The 16,360-nt window shown below is 40.5% G+C and overlaps 1 protein-coding gene across 1 annotated transcript; it reads right to left on the reverse strand.

The window, feature by feature from the left end:
* Positions 1–1,204: 1,204 nt before the first annotated feature.
* Rap2c (RAP2C, member of RAS oncogene family) lies at positions 1,205–15,001 on the reverse strand. Its single transcript, XM_021153863.3, has 3 exons — positions 14,344–15,001; positions 11,685–11,997; positions 1,205–3,680 (listed from the first exon to the last, which is right to left on the reverse strand). The coding sequence occupies exons 1-2, from the start codon at positions 14,614–14,616 to the stop codon at positions 11,719–11,721; spliced, it is 552 nt and encodes a 183-aa protein (XP_021009522.1). The 5' UTR covers positions 14,617–15,001; the 3' UTR covers positions 1,205–3,680; positions 11,685–11,718.
* Positions 15,002–16,360: the final 1,359 nt, after the last annotated feature.

Below are 16,360 nucleotides of genomic sequence, written 5' to 3' on the forward strand. Positions count from 1 at the left end.
TCATTTTAATAGTACCTGTTTGATTGAATCCAATGATGAGTTTGTGTCCAAAAGAATCAGGTTTGTGGGTATTTGATTTTTCTTTATGCAGTTAAGTCATGACAGTTCTAAAAACCTTAGTTTCATCAACTCTAAATGAAAAACTGTCCTCTCCTCGATCCTGAATTTTATAGCTTTAGATCTTGCCCCTAATAAATTCTGTCTCGAAGGAACATAAATATTAGATGAAATCTTCTTAGGTAAGAATGATGTCTCAGAACCTTATGGAGGAGCTAAAGGTGACCTGAGATATAGTCCCCTTCTGATAACTGATGCTAGTTCCGGCTCATCTGGCTCCTTTTCTTTAGTTTTGTCTTGTACCATCCCATCTTCTGTTACTAAGGTTAGAAATGTGGGCCTTACTGGATGGAGGGATTCTATTGCTTTGGGCAGAGGAAAACTGGACAACCCTCAAAGACTGCAGGGCTATATCTAATACATCATATATGGGATGGCTGGACCCCAACACAAAACTGGAGATTTTAAAAGTAGTAAACAAGATATTTCCTGTATGTTGTGACACAGGAATACACATCTGTAATTTCTTCCAAATGGAGTCCACAGGCTGTCCATTTTAAAAAGTGATCTTAAGTTTAAGATGTAAGGTTAAAACACCTACTCGATTCAAGTTAAAAGTACTAGGCTGGACAATGAGTTAACCAACTAGCAAAACCTTCAAATGGATAAGACAATGGGGTAACCAGCAGGTACAAGGCTGAAAGTTCAATTCAAAGCATTAAACCAAAACCAAAACACCACCCCAAAAGCCAAATGATAATTGGTTTGAATTTTCTTAACTTGATATATCAACATTTAATTATACTACTTAATATTGTCCAAAATTATTAATACACAGTTTCCAGTCAACAAATTTGTATTTTGGCCATTTTCTGCATATGGACTAAGTTATATGCATTTTAAACTAATTAGTATTCATTTCTGAGTTAGTCCAATTGATTAAGCATTTTAATTTAGGTCATATTTTAGTATCCCCTATACAATGTCAAAATAGCAACTAAGGAATCAAGTGAATGAATCTTTAATTTCTGTTTATGTACTATAATATATAATCATGTGTTTAATGACTTCCTGCTTAAAAATTTAAGTTAGCAAATCTAGAACAAGATGTAATATGCCAATAATGAAATAATTAAAGAGACAAGCCTCCATAATACAGATATCTATTTTATTAAAAAAGTTACAAACAGGTGGACTGCAGGGTCGTCTTACAAAATGACAAGAATGAAATCTATTGGAAAAAATTTACTTTTACAAATCTTCATAGGTAATTGTTCAATGTTTGTACTTGTTATTCGAGATTTTACTGTTCACTGATAAAGTTACAGTACATTAGATCCATCATAATAGGTTACATGACTTTATTTGCAGAGCCCTACTGCAGTGATTTGAACAACTCCTAAACAAATGCCATAATAAAGACAAGACATATATTGCATTTAATATTCATTTCTTATCCTAATAAGCAACATGCAATCTATTGAGGAAGCTAAAATAACTTTTGGTCCCTTTTCTTAAAATGTGCTGGAGAAACCACCTTTCAAATCCCTTTCCCCTGATTCCTGTGATCCTAAGTGAATCCGAGTGAAATTTGCTGCTGAGGTCAATGACAATGAACACTGTGATGGAGAGAGAGGTGACAGAAGGCGAAAAAAGGGAAGGACAGAAGGATAGCCATGGCGGGGGGGGGGGGGGGACTGTATAAAAATCAATCTGCAGAAAATTGAAGCCATCATGAATTCTTTGATTCCTTTAGAATTTCACAGGGCTAATAATGATGAGCCAGAAGCACTTAAGCTACTCTGAAAGGAGCGTTGGGTTTTAAAGTGCAAACTCAAATTAAGTATTTATTTCACGCAGTTTGTAACTAAGAACAAACACTTCAGCTGCCTCTCACCATCAAACCCCAGATGTAAGAACACGAGCTCGCTTTGAGGGAATCTGATCAGGAATCAAATGCAACACGATTTCAAAAAAGGAAATCAAAGTTTAATCATTTTCTACTCATTAATTAATGGCCATGCTGACCAATAAGTCACATGAATGTAGATTTCACTTTATTTGAACACCACACACAATACAAATTTAAACTTGCCACACCCTTCCACAAACCATCACTGCATATAATAGAGCTTTGTTTGACAAAGTTATTGAGCTATTATTATAGATCAAAAGCATAGTTTTGGTTTTGTTTTATTTAGAAGCATGTTCAAATGACTAAAGCTGGGCTCCTAAAATCGAGAACTTTGGTGCAGTAGGTGAGCTGCAGTTACTAACTTCTGCAAATTAAAAGCACACAAATAAAACCAAATAAAACCCCCAAACAAAATACTGTCAAACTTTCACAATTGAAAAATAATTGCTAGAAAAAAGGATTTGTCATCATGATGTTAAAAGTGAACAAAAAGATTACTCACTGTAAGTATTTTTTTCTTTTTCTATACCTGCGTTATTGGTAAAATGTTCAAGTATTCAGACAACATGTGCTGATTAGGTAAACAACATGGAAGGCAATGGCTATTAGAAAGCACATTTGCAAAAATAAAACACAGCCAGCCAGAGACTCGGCGCTGCTTTCCCTCCTGTTACACAGATCTGTCTCTACTACGAACATGCTTCTTGAAAAAAAAACTAAAAAGCAGTTGTGATAGTGCAAGAAAACATTAACAAATATTGCTTTAAACTATTAGTCAGAAAGACAAATATTAAGAACTAGAAATTGTACATGGTTTTATCTGAATTCAGTTTTACATGTGCAGAAGTCTACCAGATGTCAATGACAAGCCTGACGGGCAAAGCTGAGCTATCTCTGTTTAGGTATACAATTAATTTACCATGGACACAATATCCCTTTTCAAAGGCATTGCTAGTAGGTCATAACTAAGTTTAGAACTTCACAGAAAGAAAAATGTTACTGCTGCAATTTAATGCTGTAAATGAGATCAACACATGTGAAGGCCTAATGGAATCAAATACTTAACTCTTCAACTTCAAGTAAACGTTGTACAGCCAACCTCCAGTATCACCTGGAACGTTCACAACTCGTTAATTACCAAAACTGCACTTGAAGAAAAGGGATAGTCCATCGATACAGGTAAAATGTGATCTTTAGTTTCTTTTTACAACACTGCCACACGTAAACAAAGTCTCAAAGTATTAACCAACCATTTATAGGAGAAAGATTTTACAAATAGGATGAAGCATTGGTACGAGGTAATATACAGAAGTAACCATTTGTTTAAGGCTCAATTTTTTTCTCCATTATATCTTTCTTTTAAAAGGCATTGAGTAGGTAATACTGAGTTTGAGTAATAAATACAAGTTGAGAAACTGATTAACGAAATCAACTAACATTAAAATTAACCCTTTCATATTAGCCATCAATAAGAACTTAAAAAGCTATAAAAGGACGGATCGATAAAGAACAGATTTTAAATGTATGGTAAACGTGCTAAGCATTACTGTTAAGGTCCGTGGATCTTGAGGGCCAAGACCTTATGCACTTCATTAGCTGTATGGCAACATGCTGTGATAGAGACAGGTTTACCAAGGCTCAGTTCTGCAACCCAGGTTGTAAAGTTCTCCAAAGCAGCATCTGTGCAAATTTCCTCTGAGTTTGTAATCTGCAAGTAAGACCAAAGACATTTCATGAAAACCTAGAAATATACAGTAGAACATTAAGAAATAACCTTACAACAACAAACCCAAAGGAATGCATATATATAGATATTTACACACACATATACATATATACACACATATATATATACACACACACACACATACACATGGATGGATGGATGGATGGATGGATGATAGATGGATAGATGGATGGATATAAATAGATAGATGATGGATATATGGATGTATGGATGGACAGACAGACAGACAGACAGATAATAGATGGATGGATAAATGAATGGATGCATACTGCAGGTCACTAGTGTGTGATCATGGGATCTCGGTGGAATTTCACTGTGTTCTCGCCATCAGCTTAAATAACAAAGTAATTTACTGCACAGGTCCAGAAAAGTCATCAAAAGCAGAACTGTAGTAAGACTGAACCAGAGAGAATACACTGTCTCTGTTACTACTTGTGCTATAATATTATGACACTTCCCATTTACACATATGCGATATTCAAAACAGTCATACCGATTGAAATGATCTTACCATACAGAAGTTGGGGCAAATGGTGCTTCACTTTGAACTGGATCTGTTCCTATGATAACTGGAAATGGTGGTAGTCTTCAATGGTCATTATGAGTTACCTTGTTAGTATACTACGTTTTCCAGAGCTTAGTTTTGTGGGAATGCAGAATTATTCAGAGTGTAGACACTGCACATGCCCTATGCTAATCTGCTCTTTTTTATGGGCACCCTTGCAATCACAAGAACTTCTGTTATAGACGCCTCAGTTTCTGTCCTTACAGCTGACAGATTTCTGCCTTCCATCTAATAATGGAGGAGAAAAATCTATCATTCAGACAAACATTATGTTCTTCAGCTGTGCTGAGTCACAAATTGGCTTCTAGAGGAATTAAATTGTGTTTGTTTAATGTAGAAGATAAAAAATGTTATCATATAGCCAGAAACTAAAGAAAAGCAACTATGAAAGCATGCCAAGTGAAGTCAGTCTAAGATCTCAACAGGCTCTAGCAATGTCTATAAACACGTCATTTTAATTTCATTTGACAGCTACACTTGTATTAGTGTTCAAAGAGCCTGAGAGAATGTGTTCTCATTAGCTGCAGCATAGCCATCATTACTCTGAAAGAACTTCCCACTCATCATTATTGAAATCCTGCCACCTAAACATATTACAAAAATCTTCATCTTTAAAAACTATCATAAAAGCTTTGTCTACTTAAAACTATGTCTTAATGTGGAAAGCTAAGTATTAGATTAAGGTTGACCAAGTCCAGTTTCCTTATCATTAAAATAGCAAGAAAAATGCTTCCCTCACTGACTTGCTATCTCTAGTCTATAAGACAGTGTGTGATAGTACTTCATAAATGAGTATATAATGTCAGCAATTGCTCTCATTTCCTTACTTATTGATTTTTAGGCCACTAGGATCATATCATCAATTCTTTAATATCCACACTAAGGACACTCCATATGTAGAGTCTTTTCAAGCTTAGAATGTATATACCTTTTAAACCAAAACAGTATTTCGTTATTTATATCTATAATACTAGAATTTTCACTTGCTCATATTAGACTTCCCCCAATTAATTTTAAACAGCCTGCTATAAATTCTAATTAATAATTTCCAAAATAAATATGCAAGAGCTTGAATTTTTCATATATGACTATAATATTCTATTGAATTTATAAAATGTGACAGCTTACTGTAACATTAAAGTGATAAAGTACTTACTACAACCCAGCTTTTTAATCACATTCTATATTAAATAAAATTTACATATCCATCACTTTTACCCAAAAGCCATTTCCTCTATCCACATGCCTGAAGATGGTACGCCAGTAAATTCTGAGTCACACTCCACAATATTAACACTGAGCATACTTTTATATAAAATAATAAGGGTCACTTTTTAAGACAGCAATAAATTATTATTCTCTGCAGCAATGAATCCTGAAGCAACTTCTTTCATTAAGTGAAAAGGACAGTGTCTCATATTAGTAATATTCGAGATGGAACGTGTACATGTCTTTGCTCTCCAGTGATAGGAAAATGTTCAATTTCTTAACACCCTCATTCATTTGCGAGAAACCCACTGGCGAATCCTTGAAGGCAGGCCGTCAGCCGAGCACATTTTCCTTCTCAGGCCACCACACTGAGCCATGCTTGCTGCAAAGCTGGGACCTGCTGCTTTCCTACCATACACATCATAAGGTAACGCTTACACTGTCAGCCAGCCAACAAATCGTAATTCTGCCAGCTTCTACTCACATTTGCACTAAACTATTTGGTTTTTAATATTTTTCTAACAAAATTATGAGACTAAAAATTAGAAACAAACAATAGTTCAAACTTTCAGTAAATGAAAATGGATCTCCCAGTAGAGTCAGCTAGTACACCGAAGTACCAAACACAGGCCTGAAAGAACAAAGATCATTATTTATGCCAGCCTGCAGAAAATGGGAGATTCTTGATTCAGGACAAAACACATCATTTCATGAGGCAGCAGAATGCCTGGGAAGTTAACAAAGTACTGTGAGGGGCTTAGCAGTTTGTGAATGTCTTTTTAGAGTTAATAGCTTTTACAATTTTAAACACTACCATAATTTTTATCTTTTTAGCAAATATAGATGTGCAACCAGTTCCTTCCTTCCTTCCTTCCTTCCTTCCTTCCTTCCTTCCTTCCTTCCTTTCTTCCTCCCTCCCTTTCCTTCCTTCCTTCCTTCCTCCCTCCCTTTCCTTCCTTCCTTCCTCTTTCTTTCTCTTTTTTCTCTTTCTTTCTAGTTTCAAACAGATGAAATTCTGGAGATTTAAGCAAGGAGCATTCCTAAAAGATGAACTTCTCCTTATATTTCTCCTTGGCATCTCCATACTTGAGCTCAGTATTCGTGCTATTGCGGCTGTTATGTGAAGAGGCAGGGTATTTCGTTGGTGGTGCTGTTACCTATGTTGCTTCATTTCTTATCCTAATTTGTATGAAGCTTATTAAAGGCACTGGAATAGGATGACTAAATCATTAAAAGTGCTCATTCTCTCCCATTAAACACAGAGAGCAAAAGATGAATCCATGTCAGACATGTCTTGAATGGAGGTAGAACCATTCTGGAAGAGAAGCAAACATGCTCAGTGTATACGATGAACCCAGAGTCAAAGGGAAGGACTTATATTTTTCTTACGGCCTAGAGCTAGACTGTCAAGTGTTTAACATGATGAATTCAATTCTAACATCTCAAATACTGTCACCATGTCCAGTGACATGGTAATAGTGTGTGACCAACAATGTGATTCTAATTGCTAACTTTGAATCAGACCAAGTAAAACACTGTTCCCCACAACTGAAAGTAGTACTTTCTGAAACTGACATTCCCAGTACTGTGGCTAATCCAAGGCATTTGTGCATATGGTTTTGATTGGATACATTTTCCAACAACTGACAGAACTTCAATTTTTCTTAGTTACAGTATCTTCTGACTTGTCCAACTCCAACGAGAAGCAATCCCAGGAGGAGAACTGTTCCAGTAGGAAGACTAGAACGCTTCCTCAGTGGCACTTCTCCAACTCCATGATGCAATTTTTGTTAATTCTACTGATGGTTCATTCTAAGCCAGAGAGGTAATGGAGTAAAACTGATCATCGCACATGCATTTCATTCTACAATAAAAGCCTACTCTTGAGGTTGGAGGAAGCAATTAAAGAGGGAAAAGATACACGGAGGGAGTCTTTCTACTGAGACACATCCACACCCAGTGCAGGTCTAATTGGTGCCCCAATTTACCCTGAAGTGTCAAACTGACAACCTTGTGGGAGTCAGAGAAGGGCTGGTAAGAATCAAGAGTAGTAGGAAAGGCAAGCAGCTGTCCATCACATGCACTCCAGGTCTGCTATAGACTCTCAGGTCCTCTGCTCCAACCCATGCTTCTCCCTAGGTCACATCCTCCTCTCCTCTCTGGCACCCAAGGACAAATAGGGGACTGTCTCTCCACTTAAAGTGCATACTAATAAGGCAGGACGAAAGACAGATGCACCTAAGGGCACTCCACTTTCTGCAACAGACATCCACCCCAGGCTTCTACTCACACAGTACTGTTTAGCTTGGATATGAAAATGCCAGCATTTTATGGTACATAATGTGATTTAATCTTGAGGATTTTCATTGCACATTTGCTGAACTATCATATTTAGTGGGGGAAAAAAACAGGAAAAAAGATTAAGAAACTGTTCTCGGTCCACATTTTGTATGAGAGAGAGAGAGAGAGAGAGAGAGAGAGAGAGAGAGAGAGAGAGAGAGAGAGCCTTGAAAATTCCAATCCATCCTACTCCATCTAAGAAATAGTAAGTCCAGCTAGAATAAGATCCCATTTATAGATGTCTTAGCCTTCCAGGAGCCTTTGTTACCATCCCGGGCATTCTGCTGCCACATGAAATGACATGCTAGTCTTGAATCAAGAATCTCTCCTTTTTCTTCAGGCTGACATATATAATGAACTGGGGCTGACATAAATAATGACCTTTGTTCTTTCATTTTGCTTCCTGGTGTTTGGTACCCATATGAACCATTTACTCTACTTGGGAGAACCTATTCTATCCATAACATGCTGAGGAAAACATTAGAAAAATTTACAGACCTTCAGGCCATAGCAAAGGACACCATTCTCTATTTTGTAAATTTTTCCCCTTGTAACATTCATTAATACTGGACTGACACATAGGACTGCCTCAAACATAATTTTTAAAAACTCCACTTGTGAAAAGGTTAGACCCAGTTATCATATAAGGGATAACTTTAATGCATATCTTCCTTCTTTTGGGGGAAATGTATAGAACATTTAACAGTTTTATTATGACTCATCTTCAAATTCCTTCTGTTTAGAAAAAAAAACAAAAACAAAAACAAAACACCCCCTACCTTCCCTGCCCCTGCACCACACCCATGTTTCAAGGTTTGGCTCAAATGGTACCCAGTTCTCAGGCTACTTAACTGACTGGTTCTTAACCAGGGGCCATTCCAACCCCATGCCCATGGGGACTTCTGTTGATCTCTAGAGAGAATAAATTTGTCGTAAGTGGAGGATCGGAACATAATATCAGACCTACTGGGTAGCTACCACGTATGTTGCTCAACATTTATACTCCTAAACAGAGGACAGCTCTCAACAACAAAAGCCCAGAGTACTGAGAATTTCTCTTCTTTCCTTCCTCTCAATTCCCACACTGCTCTGATCTTCTTCTTTTATAGTTGGTTATTAAGGAAAAAGCCATTCTTCTCAATAGCATTGCACTCAAACAGTACACTGTCGATTGAAATAACAGCCGCCAGATATAGGAGCTACTGACTTGGGAACTAAAACAAGGAGAAGAACACAGAGCTAGATTTTTATGAAACTATGGCTGCCCAGTCACAGTTCTACAAAGCACTTGCAAGAAAGAAGCCACTTCTGGCCACTAAGGAAATCAGGATGGTGGCTGGCTCTAAAAAATCTGCCACACTTCCTAATTTACAGTAAAATGACAGCCAGTGGGAGGGTAAAAGGGGAAGAAACGATCCCAAGCCAGGCCCTGAAGCAGGTGTGGGCAACAGAGTAGTGACCCAAATTAAAGAGTGTTAGGAAAGAAACGTGAGGGATTCTCAGGAGCCATTCTCAGAACACTAATAAATGTCCCCCTCACTTAAACACAGCCAATGATCAGCAGCAACCATGCTCTTTCTGTCTTAAGTACTATTATTTCAAACTTCATACAAAGTCCTTTTCTAAGACGCCAGACATACCCTTCTCAAGTCACCTTTACTAGTCCAAGTTTGATCGTCAGTTTAGATCTGGAACTGACAGCCTTCAGGGCTCCATGACTCATAGAGACTCACAATCTATCACATACTTGTTCAGGTGACAGTGAGGAAGGACGAGCACAAACTCCACTAGCCTCAGGTTACAGACCCACATACCTATAACTTCTATCTGATTTGGGCTTAGAAAAAAAATCTGTATATGGTGCACACTGTTCTAAAAGATCCTTCAGAAATCTGACTAAGTATTTTATTTCAGGTGCTACACCTTCAGCCTGATGCTTGGCTTACAAGAACAACAACAAAAATATCAAGCAAAAGCTACACGTTCTACAAAGTCACCTAATAAAATATGTAATTTCTGGCATTAATTATATCTAAGTTTAATATGTTAATCAACAAGAAGCATGAACACAGTTGTCTTGATATATTTAATCCATCCCATGTATACATATATCCCTGTAAGTAATGGAAAAACTGAAATCATGAGAGTATACAAGGAGAAACAAGCTTAAGACCTCATTGATAATGAAAACTACTTGTAAAAAGCTGTAGAAACCATCCAGTTCCCAACAGGAGGAAAAGCCTACTCTCTGTGTGTAGGAGACTAAGTTTGCTTTTACCCTCCTTTCCTATATTAATGTCAAGAAGAAACATTTTATGGGATTTGGTTAATTTGTATAAGGATGATAAAACTCAAAGTACATATATTTATGTCATCTGCTCAATTATCAGTGTGAGAGAAGCAGAATTTAATGGTAAAGATACTATCAGCATACAAAACTTGTTCAAACCTGAAATTGGTTTATGATTTAAAAGACAGATTTTGGGATCAAGAATGTAGGACTCAATTGTCATCTACATATCACATAAGCCTGTTCCCACCTCAAAAACTACACTGCATGGGTGACACTACCAGCAATATATAAGCTAAACTACAGTCCCAGCATTGGCTTTATAAAACAACAGATGTAGGTAGACAGAGTAAATGAGTTTGCATCAATGTTCTCGGATGGTAAAGGATGATGAGCAAAACCATTTTGAATAAAGCACTGTTGTCATCCTTCATTTTCAAAGATGACACTACCTGACAAGAGTCCTTGTCTAGAAAGATAAATTAGGGACCCTGAGTCCTTTCTCTAAGCAGCACAAATAAAGCCAGACCCTTGGTTAGGAATCATGTCTATGATCTGAACTGCCTGTTGCCATTTGCAAAGCTGCTTCTAGTCTGGAGGTCAGCCCTGGCTCAGAGAGGTCACTTTCATCCTGATACTGTCTTCCTACTCTGGCATTCACTGTGGTTTTCTTAATCTTCCACAGTATTGGTTGTTTATATTATTATCTAAGTGTTGGTTTCTGAGACTATTATCGGATTACATTCCAGCTGAAAAGATCAAGATATGCATACAATCATCTCATGCTAAATGCTCAATAGCTCAAAGTTTTACATACCCTTATTTTCTTGAAATCTCATTTTAAAAACATGCTATCATTTGATGGAAGGTGTGAAGGCTCGTGGCTGTTCTCAATTCCATTATTTATTAAGCCAAGGAGAAATGCTCCCTGTGCTCGGGATGGGCTCTTCAGACCAGATTTTCCCTTCATCAGGTATTCAGATGGAAGAGAAGGTACCTGGTTATTACCAGAGGTCACTTCAGTTCCCCGAGTGCAAGGTACAGATGAACTTGATTAAATAATCATTCTGTTCAATCAAATACTTGAGTGATTAGAAAATTGGTGGTTTCAATTACCGTGGCTCTCTTGCCCAGAATATAAAAATACTAAGCCGTACCATAAAATCATTCATCATCTTGTGAAATTATTATTGAACGCTCGCCTGTGCATCTTGGACACTAAGAGTGCTAACCAGGGGAAAGATGTACTGTGGATTGAAGCATCCCTCCAAATGTTATCAAGTAAGGCTGAGAAGAAAAACTACAAAGTCGCTCCTTTAAAATGTAAGTCTCATCAATGGCAATACACACCATTTCTTACCTTTGTTCTGCTTATCTGCACATTAAAAACTTTTCTGCACTGAATTGAGATGGGTTTATGCTGAGAAAAAAATGTTATTTTAAAAATACAGAAATTTAAGGTGGTATCAAATGTATGAGTGTATTACCATCAACCAGCTTTTTAATTTTATACTTGATCAAAACCAAAAGAGCCCTTGGTCCATAGAGTTCCACCACTAACCTGCTCGGTATGGCCATGTTTGAGGTTTTCTTTTTTACTGGACAACACAAGTTGTACAACACTGATCTTGCTTCTCAGGCAGGGATGAATAGTTCATTTGCCTGACGATCTCAGCAAAAAGTTCATCCACCATTGATTTACTTTTTGCTGACGTTTCCATGAAAGGACAGCCCCATTCTTGAGCCAGAGCTCTGCCTTCGGAAGACATAACCTCTCTCTCTGGTTCCAGATCCACTTTGTTTCCCACTAGGATTAGTGGGACTTTCTCATATCTCTTCACTCTCACAATCTGATCTCTCATTGGCTTGATATCCTAGTGAAGCAATCACAAAGGGAAAGAACACAATTAGACTTTTGCATTACCACAGCTGACACCTTTCAAAATCAGAAAAATCACTACTTGGTGACTCTACAAAGCTAAAGTCACATCTGGAAATAAAGACAACAGTAGCATTTTCCCCTGGTAACATGGGAACTAGATGGGTTGCACTGGCACTAGCTGTGCCTTTTGCATCAGGAAAATAAAACTTAAGTTGTGCACCAACCTTAAAACTCCTCTAACCCCACCCCCACCTTCAGTCTACTTTGATTAAAGAATCATGTTCCCAAATATGAACATACACATGTTTGGCCAGCTCCCTAAACCTGCCTAGTTGTCATGATTCCTTGTACCACCTGTTATCCCAGCACAGGACTGCAGCATGGATGTAACTCCTAGTCATTTAACAAGAGGGCTTAAGGGAAAGTGGTTTAAAGACAAGGGGGAAAGGAGAGACGGAGAGGGAGGGAGAGGCAGAAAGAGACAGAGACAGACAGCACTCGATGCTTAGAAACCCAGTTTAAAGATTCATAGACATAAATATCTCATTTTACATTGGTTATTAAGCGCTTAGCCTTGCAATAGCAGACAACCGTGGTTAACAGTGAACTCAGCCCAAGAAGGTCAAAGCATCAGGAGTCGGGGTGAGAAGTCAGACATGTCTTCTTCCATGTTTGCTTGCCTTCTCATTTGTCCACACATATATTGCATGGGAATAACTGTAGTTCATTACGAAAGATCACAGCATTAGCTATGTTTCAGTAACATCAATTTCCGCAGAGAATGGTTTTGATATAGGAATATTATAGGGTTAGCCAGCATTGCCTTATTTTTTTCTGTGTGTGTCCTGTAACTTAAAAAGAGTTGCCTTATATATAAATATATATATATATTTGACTAATTACAGTAAGCAAAACATTCATACACTGGTCAAATCTACCAATTCAGCCTTCTCTGAATTGTTAAGCTGCGTTTCTGGGTTTCCTTATGGAACAACAAGTTTACCTAAGAATACCAACTTTTGCCTCAAAGGAATCTGAGTCTCTGCTGAAATAATGTCAGAGTTCCATACTCCGCATTCATGTCTATAACAGAAGAGGATACAGTGGAAATGGCATGAAACACCTTTGAAAAGACCAGAAGAGTCTTCTGATGGAAAAACAAATCTTTCGAGAATCCCTTAGAACGAAAATACCTGTCAAATAATAATACCCTCAGCACTTCCTGGGGGAAATGCTTTTATGCTACTTTTGTTTGGAATGTGAGTCTACCTAAAATGTTCTTTGGAGTCATTTGCCCAGAGCTTATACTCTTTCCAAAGAAGTTCTTGAAGTTGTTGTATAAGGTTACCAGAAAAATTCATACATAGCACTCTAACTTCAACTCCCAAAGAATGTGAAACTAGCACATTACTCTGGCTAAGGCACTTAATATCTCTTAAGTAAGCAACATTAAGTGCATACCTTTAAATGCAGAAAAAAAAATCTGTTTCCTAAATCAATGGAGGTCAATATAACGGGTCAATATAAGGTCATTTATTTTCAAGGAATAAATAGCAACAATTAGTGCATCTCTTAAAATAACGTTAACTTCAGTCTGGTTCCCGGTGAGGGATGGAGGGATTTTCTGAAGCAACTGGACCAGATCCAGGTTGGCTACCCCACTGGGCTAAGAAATCTGCGTTCCCAGTCCCACATATTTTCTGTAAGTATAGGCTAGGATGGCAGAAACGATATGGCTCGACGGGAGAAAAGGAGAGTCATCCTTGCTTTCTGTGGGTTAGGAATCCTAGGTACTAGTCTTTTAGAGCAGCAACTTCCCCTTTGGGCTGCATTCCCCCAAGAAAAATGCCAAGAAAGCAGGCCTAGCCCGCATTTTGCACCACTGAGATTTAGGCTTCAAGCTGAGGACCTTAGGAGCTAGGAGAGCAGGGGGAAGGAAAAGCAGGCACACAGGTTTTAGCTCTGTGTACGAGAGAATGGACTTCAAACAATTTCTCCCACCGTGCTCCACACTTGAGGTTATCTACGAAAGGTTTTGTGAACACGTTAATCGATACTTGTTGAAGTGAATAAGCAACTTCAGGTTGTACCATAGGGCTAAAAATACTCAGGCTGACCTATTTCGTTTTCACTTTTCTTTTCCTTAAAAATAACTTTAAAATATTTGTCGATGTCTGTTACTTTAGCATTCTCTACAGAAACAATCCAGGGCTTTTCCATACCATGCCAAACTTTCAAAAGCCAAACACGCTCATTAACGCTCAGCTCAAGCAAATCAGAAGTACATGTAGGATTACCACACCCCCTTCAAAGAAATTATAAGACTTGGTTTGATTACCTGAAAAGACTGTTGATTAACCAAACTATACACCAGGATGAAACCTTGGCCGTTCTTGATGTACAGATCTCTCATGGAGGCAAACTGCTCGGTTCCTGCGGTGTCCAGGATTTCCAGTACTGACGGGGAAGAGTCCACTTCGATCTCTTTGCGGTAGAAATCTTCAATGGTGGGGTCATATTTCTCAATGAAAGTCCCGGTGACAAACTGCACGGTGAGGGCAGATTTGCCAACCCCTCCGCTCCCTAACACAACTACCTTGTATTCCCTCATGAGTCTCACCTTCACCAACTCCTTACCCAAGGGGGGGGAAAAATAACACCCCGCTAGCTGCGCTGCGGCAAGGCCAGGCGGAAGGTGGGCGGAAATGTGCGAACTGGGGAGGAGAGTGCGGAGAGAGGCGGAGGGCCCGACCGGGGACGAGGAGGAAGTTCCAGGAGGGGGAGGGGAAAAGAGCCAAGTGTCGTCGGGTGGGTGGGGATGGGATGCTGATGCCCTTCCTATAGGAACCCAGGGCGGCCCGGGGGGCGTGGGGAGGAGGGCGCGCCGGCGAGCGTCCGAGCGACGGTTGGGGGGAGCCGCGGCGCACCCCCACGCTGGAAGGGGCGGGGGCCTCGCGGCCGGGGGCTGCCCGCCACCCCTCCCCCCCGCCCTGCGCGCACACACACACACACACACAAAGGGGCCCGGGGTCCCCGCTTCCTGCCGGCGCCGCTGCCTGCCGAGCCGGCCCGAGGCCTCCGGGCCCCGCCGCGCGCGCGCGCGCTCGCTCGCTGTCGCTGGGGCGGGGTCTCTGGGCCCCCGGGGTCCCGCGGGGCTCGTGTGACCTGTAACGGGGAGGGAGGGGAACGGGGGAAGGGGGAAGAAGAGGACGCGCGTTAGGTGTCGCCTGACCTCCAAGCTGGCGCCCGCAGCCGCCACCTCTGCCGCCGCTTACCCTGCTGTCCTGGCCACACGCTCCCAGCCGCCCGGGAGGCTCTATCAAGCCAAGGCCATGGCCACGGGACCGCCCGGGCCCTGCTGCTAGCGGAAGGACGGGGAAGGGGCGGGGGCCGACCGGCGGCGGCGGCGGTGGCGGCGGCGGTGGCCGCAGGGACTCCGGTTGAACCCACCTCTTTTTTTTTCCACCCCCCACCCCCCACCCCCAATATAAACCCGGAAGGGTTTCCCTGACACACTGGCTGAGGTGCCCCAATTCCCCGAGACTGGACGCGTTCACTTCCGGTGGGGAAAGTCCCACCTCTTCTTCGGGGCGAGCCGGGTGGCGCTAGGGCCGCGCCCTGCCGAGCGAGCGAGTGAGCGAGCCGGGCGGCCCGGCCGGGTTACAGGTCGGGGCAATGGCCTTGAGAAAGGGCGCTTCGGGGAAACCTCCAGCTCCAGCCTTCACTCCCGGAGCGGTCGGCCATTTGGCTCGACCCCGGGCCCGCCCAAGTCCCTAGGCTTCTAAGGGTCCAGCAGCTGCTTCTGAGGACCTGATTCCCTCCCTGGCCCGAGGCCGCCAGCCAATAATCTAAGTGCTGAGAACACCAGACATCCCTCCGCTGGAAGTTACTGGGAAAATAAAACAGTTTAGGAAGTTGATTCTCTTAGCTATTATTTCTTTCCACTTGATATGTTTGTATGCAAACGACCCTTAGAGTTGGTGTGGGCTCTTGATTTTTGAAGGTGCTGTTTTAGTCATGTATGGCACTCTGTACTTTATCAATTGGCACATTTGCCTCACCTCCCTCAGCAAATACGAAACTTTTTTTTTTTTTTTTTAAATCACAAGGCTCAAAGGGATCAGCGTTGCAAGTAGACTTTATGGTGGACTATTCAGTTTTGTTCCAACTATTTTCAACTACTACACAGCAAAATGGTAACCGATATCAAAAGGTGATTGTAAATGGTTAGGCCTGTGGAATAATTTCATTTCGTCTTTTTATCATCTGCAACGCATAACAAACTGCCCACCTGGCTGTTGCACAGTGAAGCCTTGTTTTAAAGGCTGCCGTTCATAGCCTTGAAATTCAAAAGC

Source organism: Mus caroli, unplaced genomic scaffold, assembly GCF_978045245.1.
Source record: "Mus caroli unplaced genomic scaffold, Mus_caroli_1 scaffold_5, whole genome shotgun sequence".
Taxonomy (NCBI): domain Eukaryota; kingdom Metazoa; phylum Chordata; class Mammalia; order Rodentia; family Muridae; genus Mus; species Mus caroli.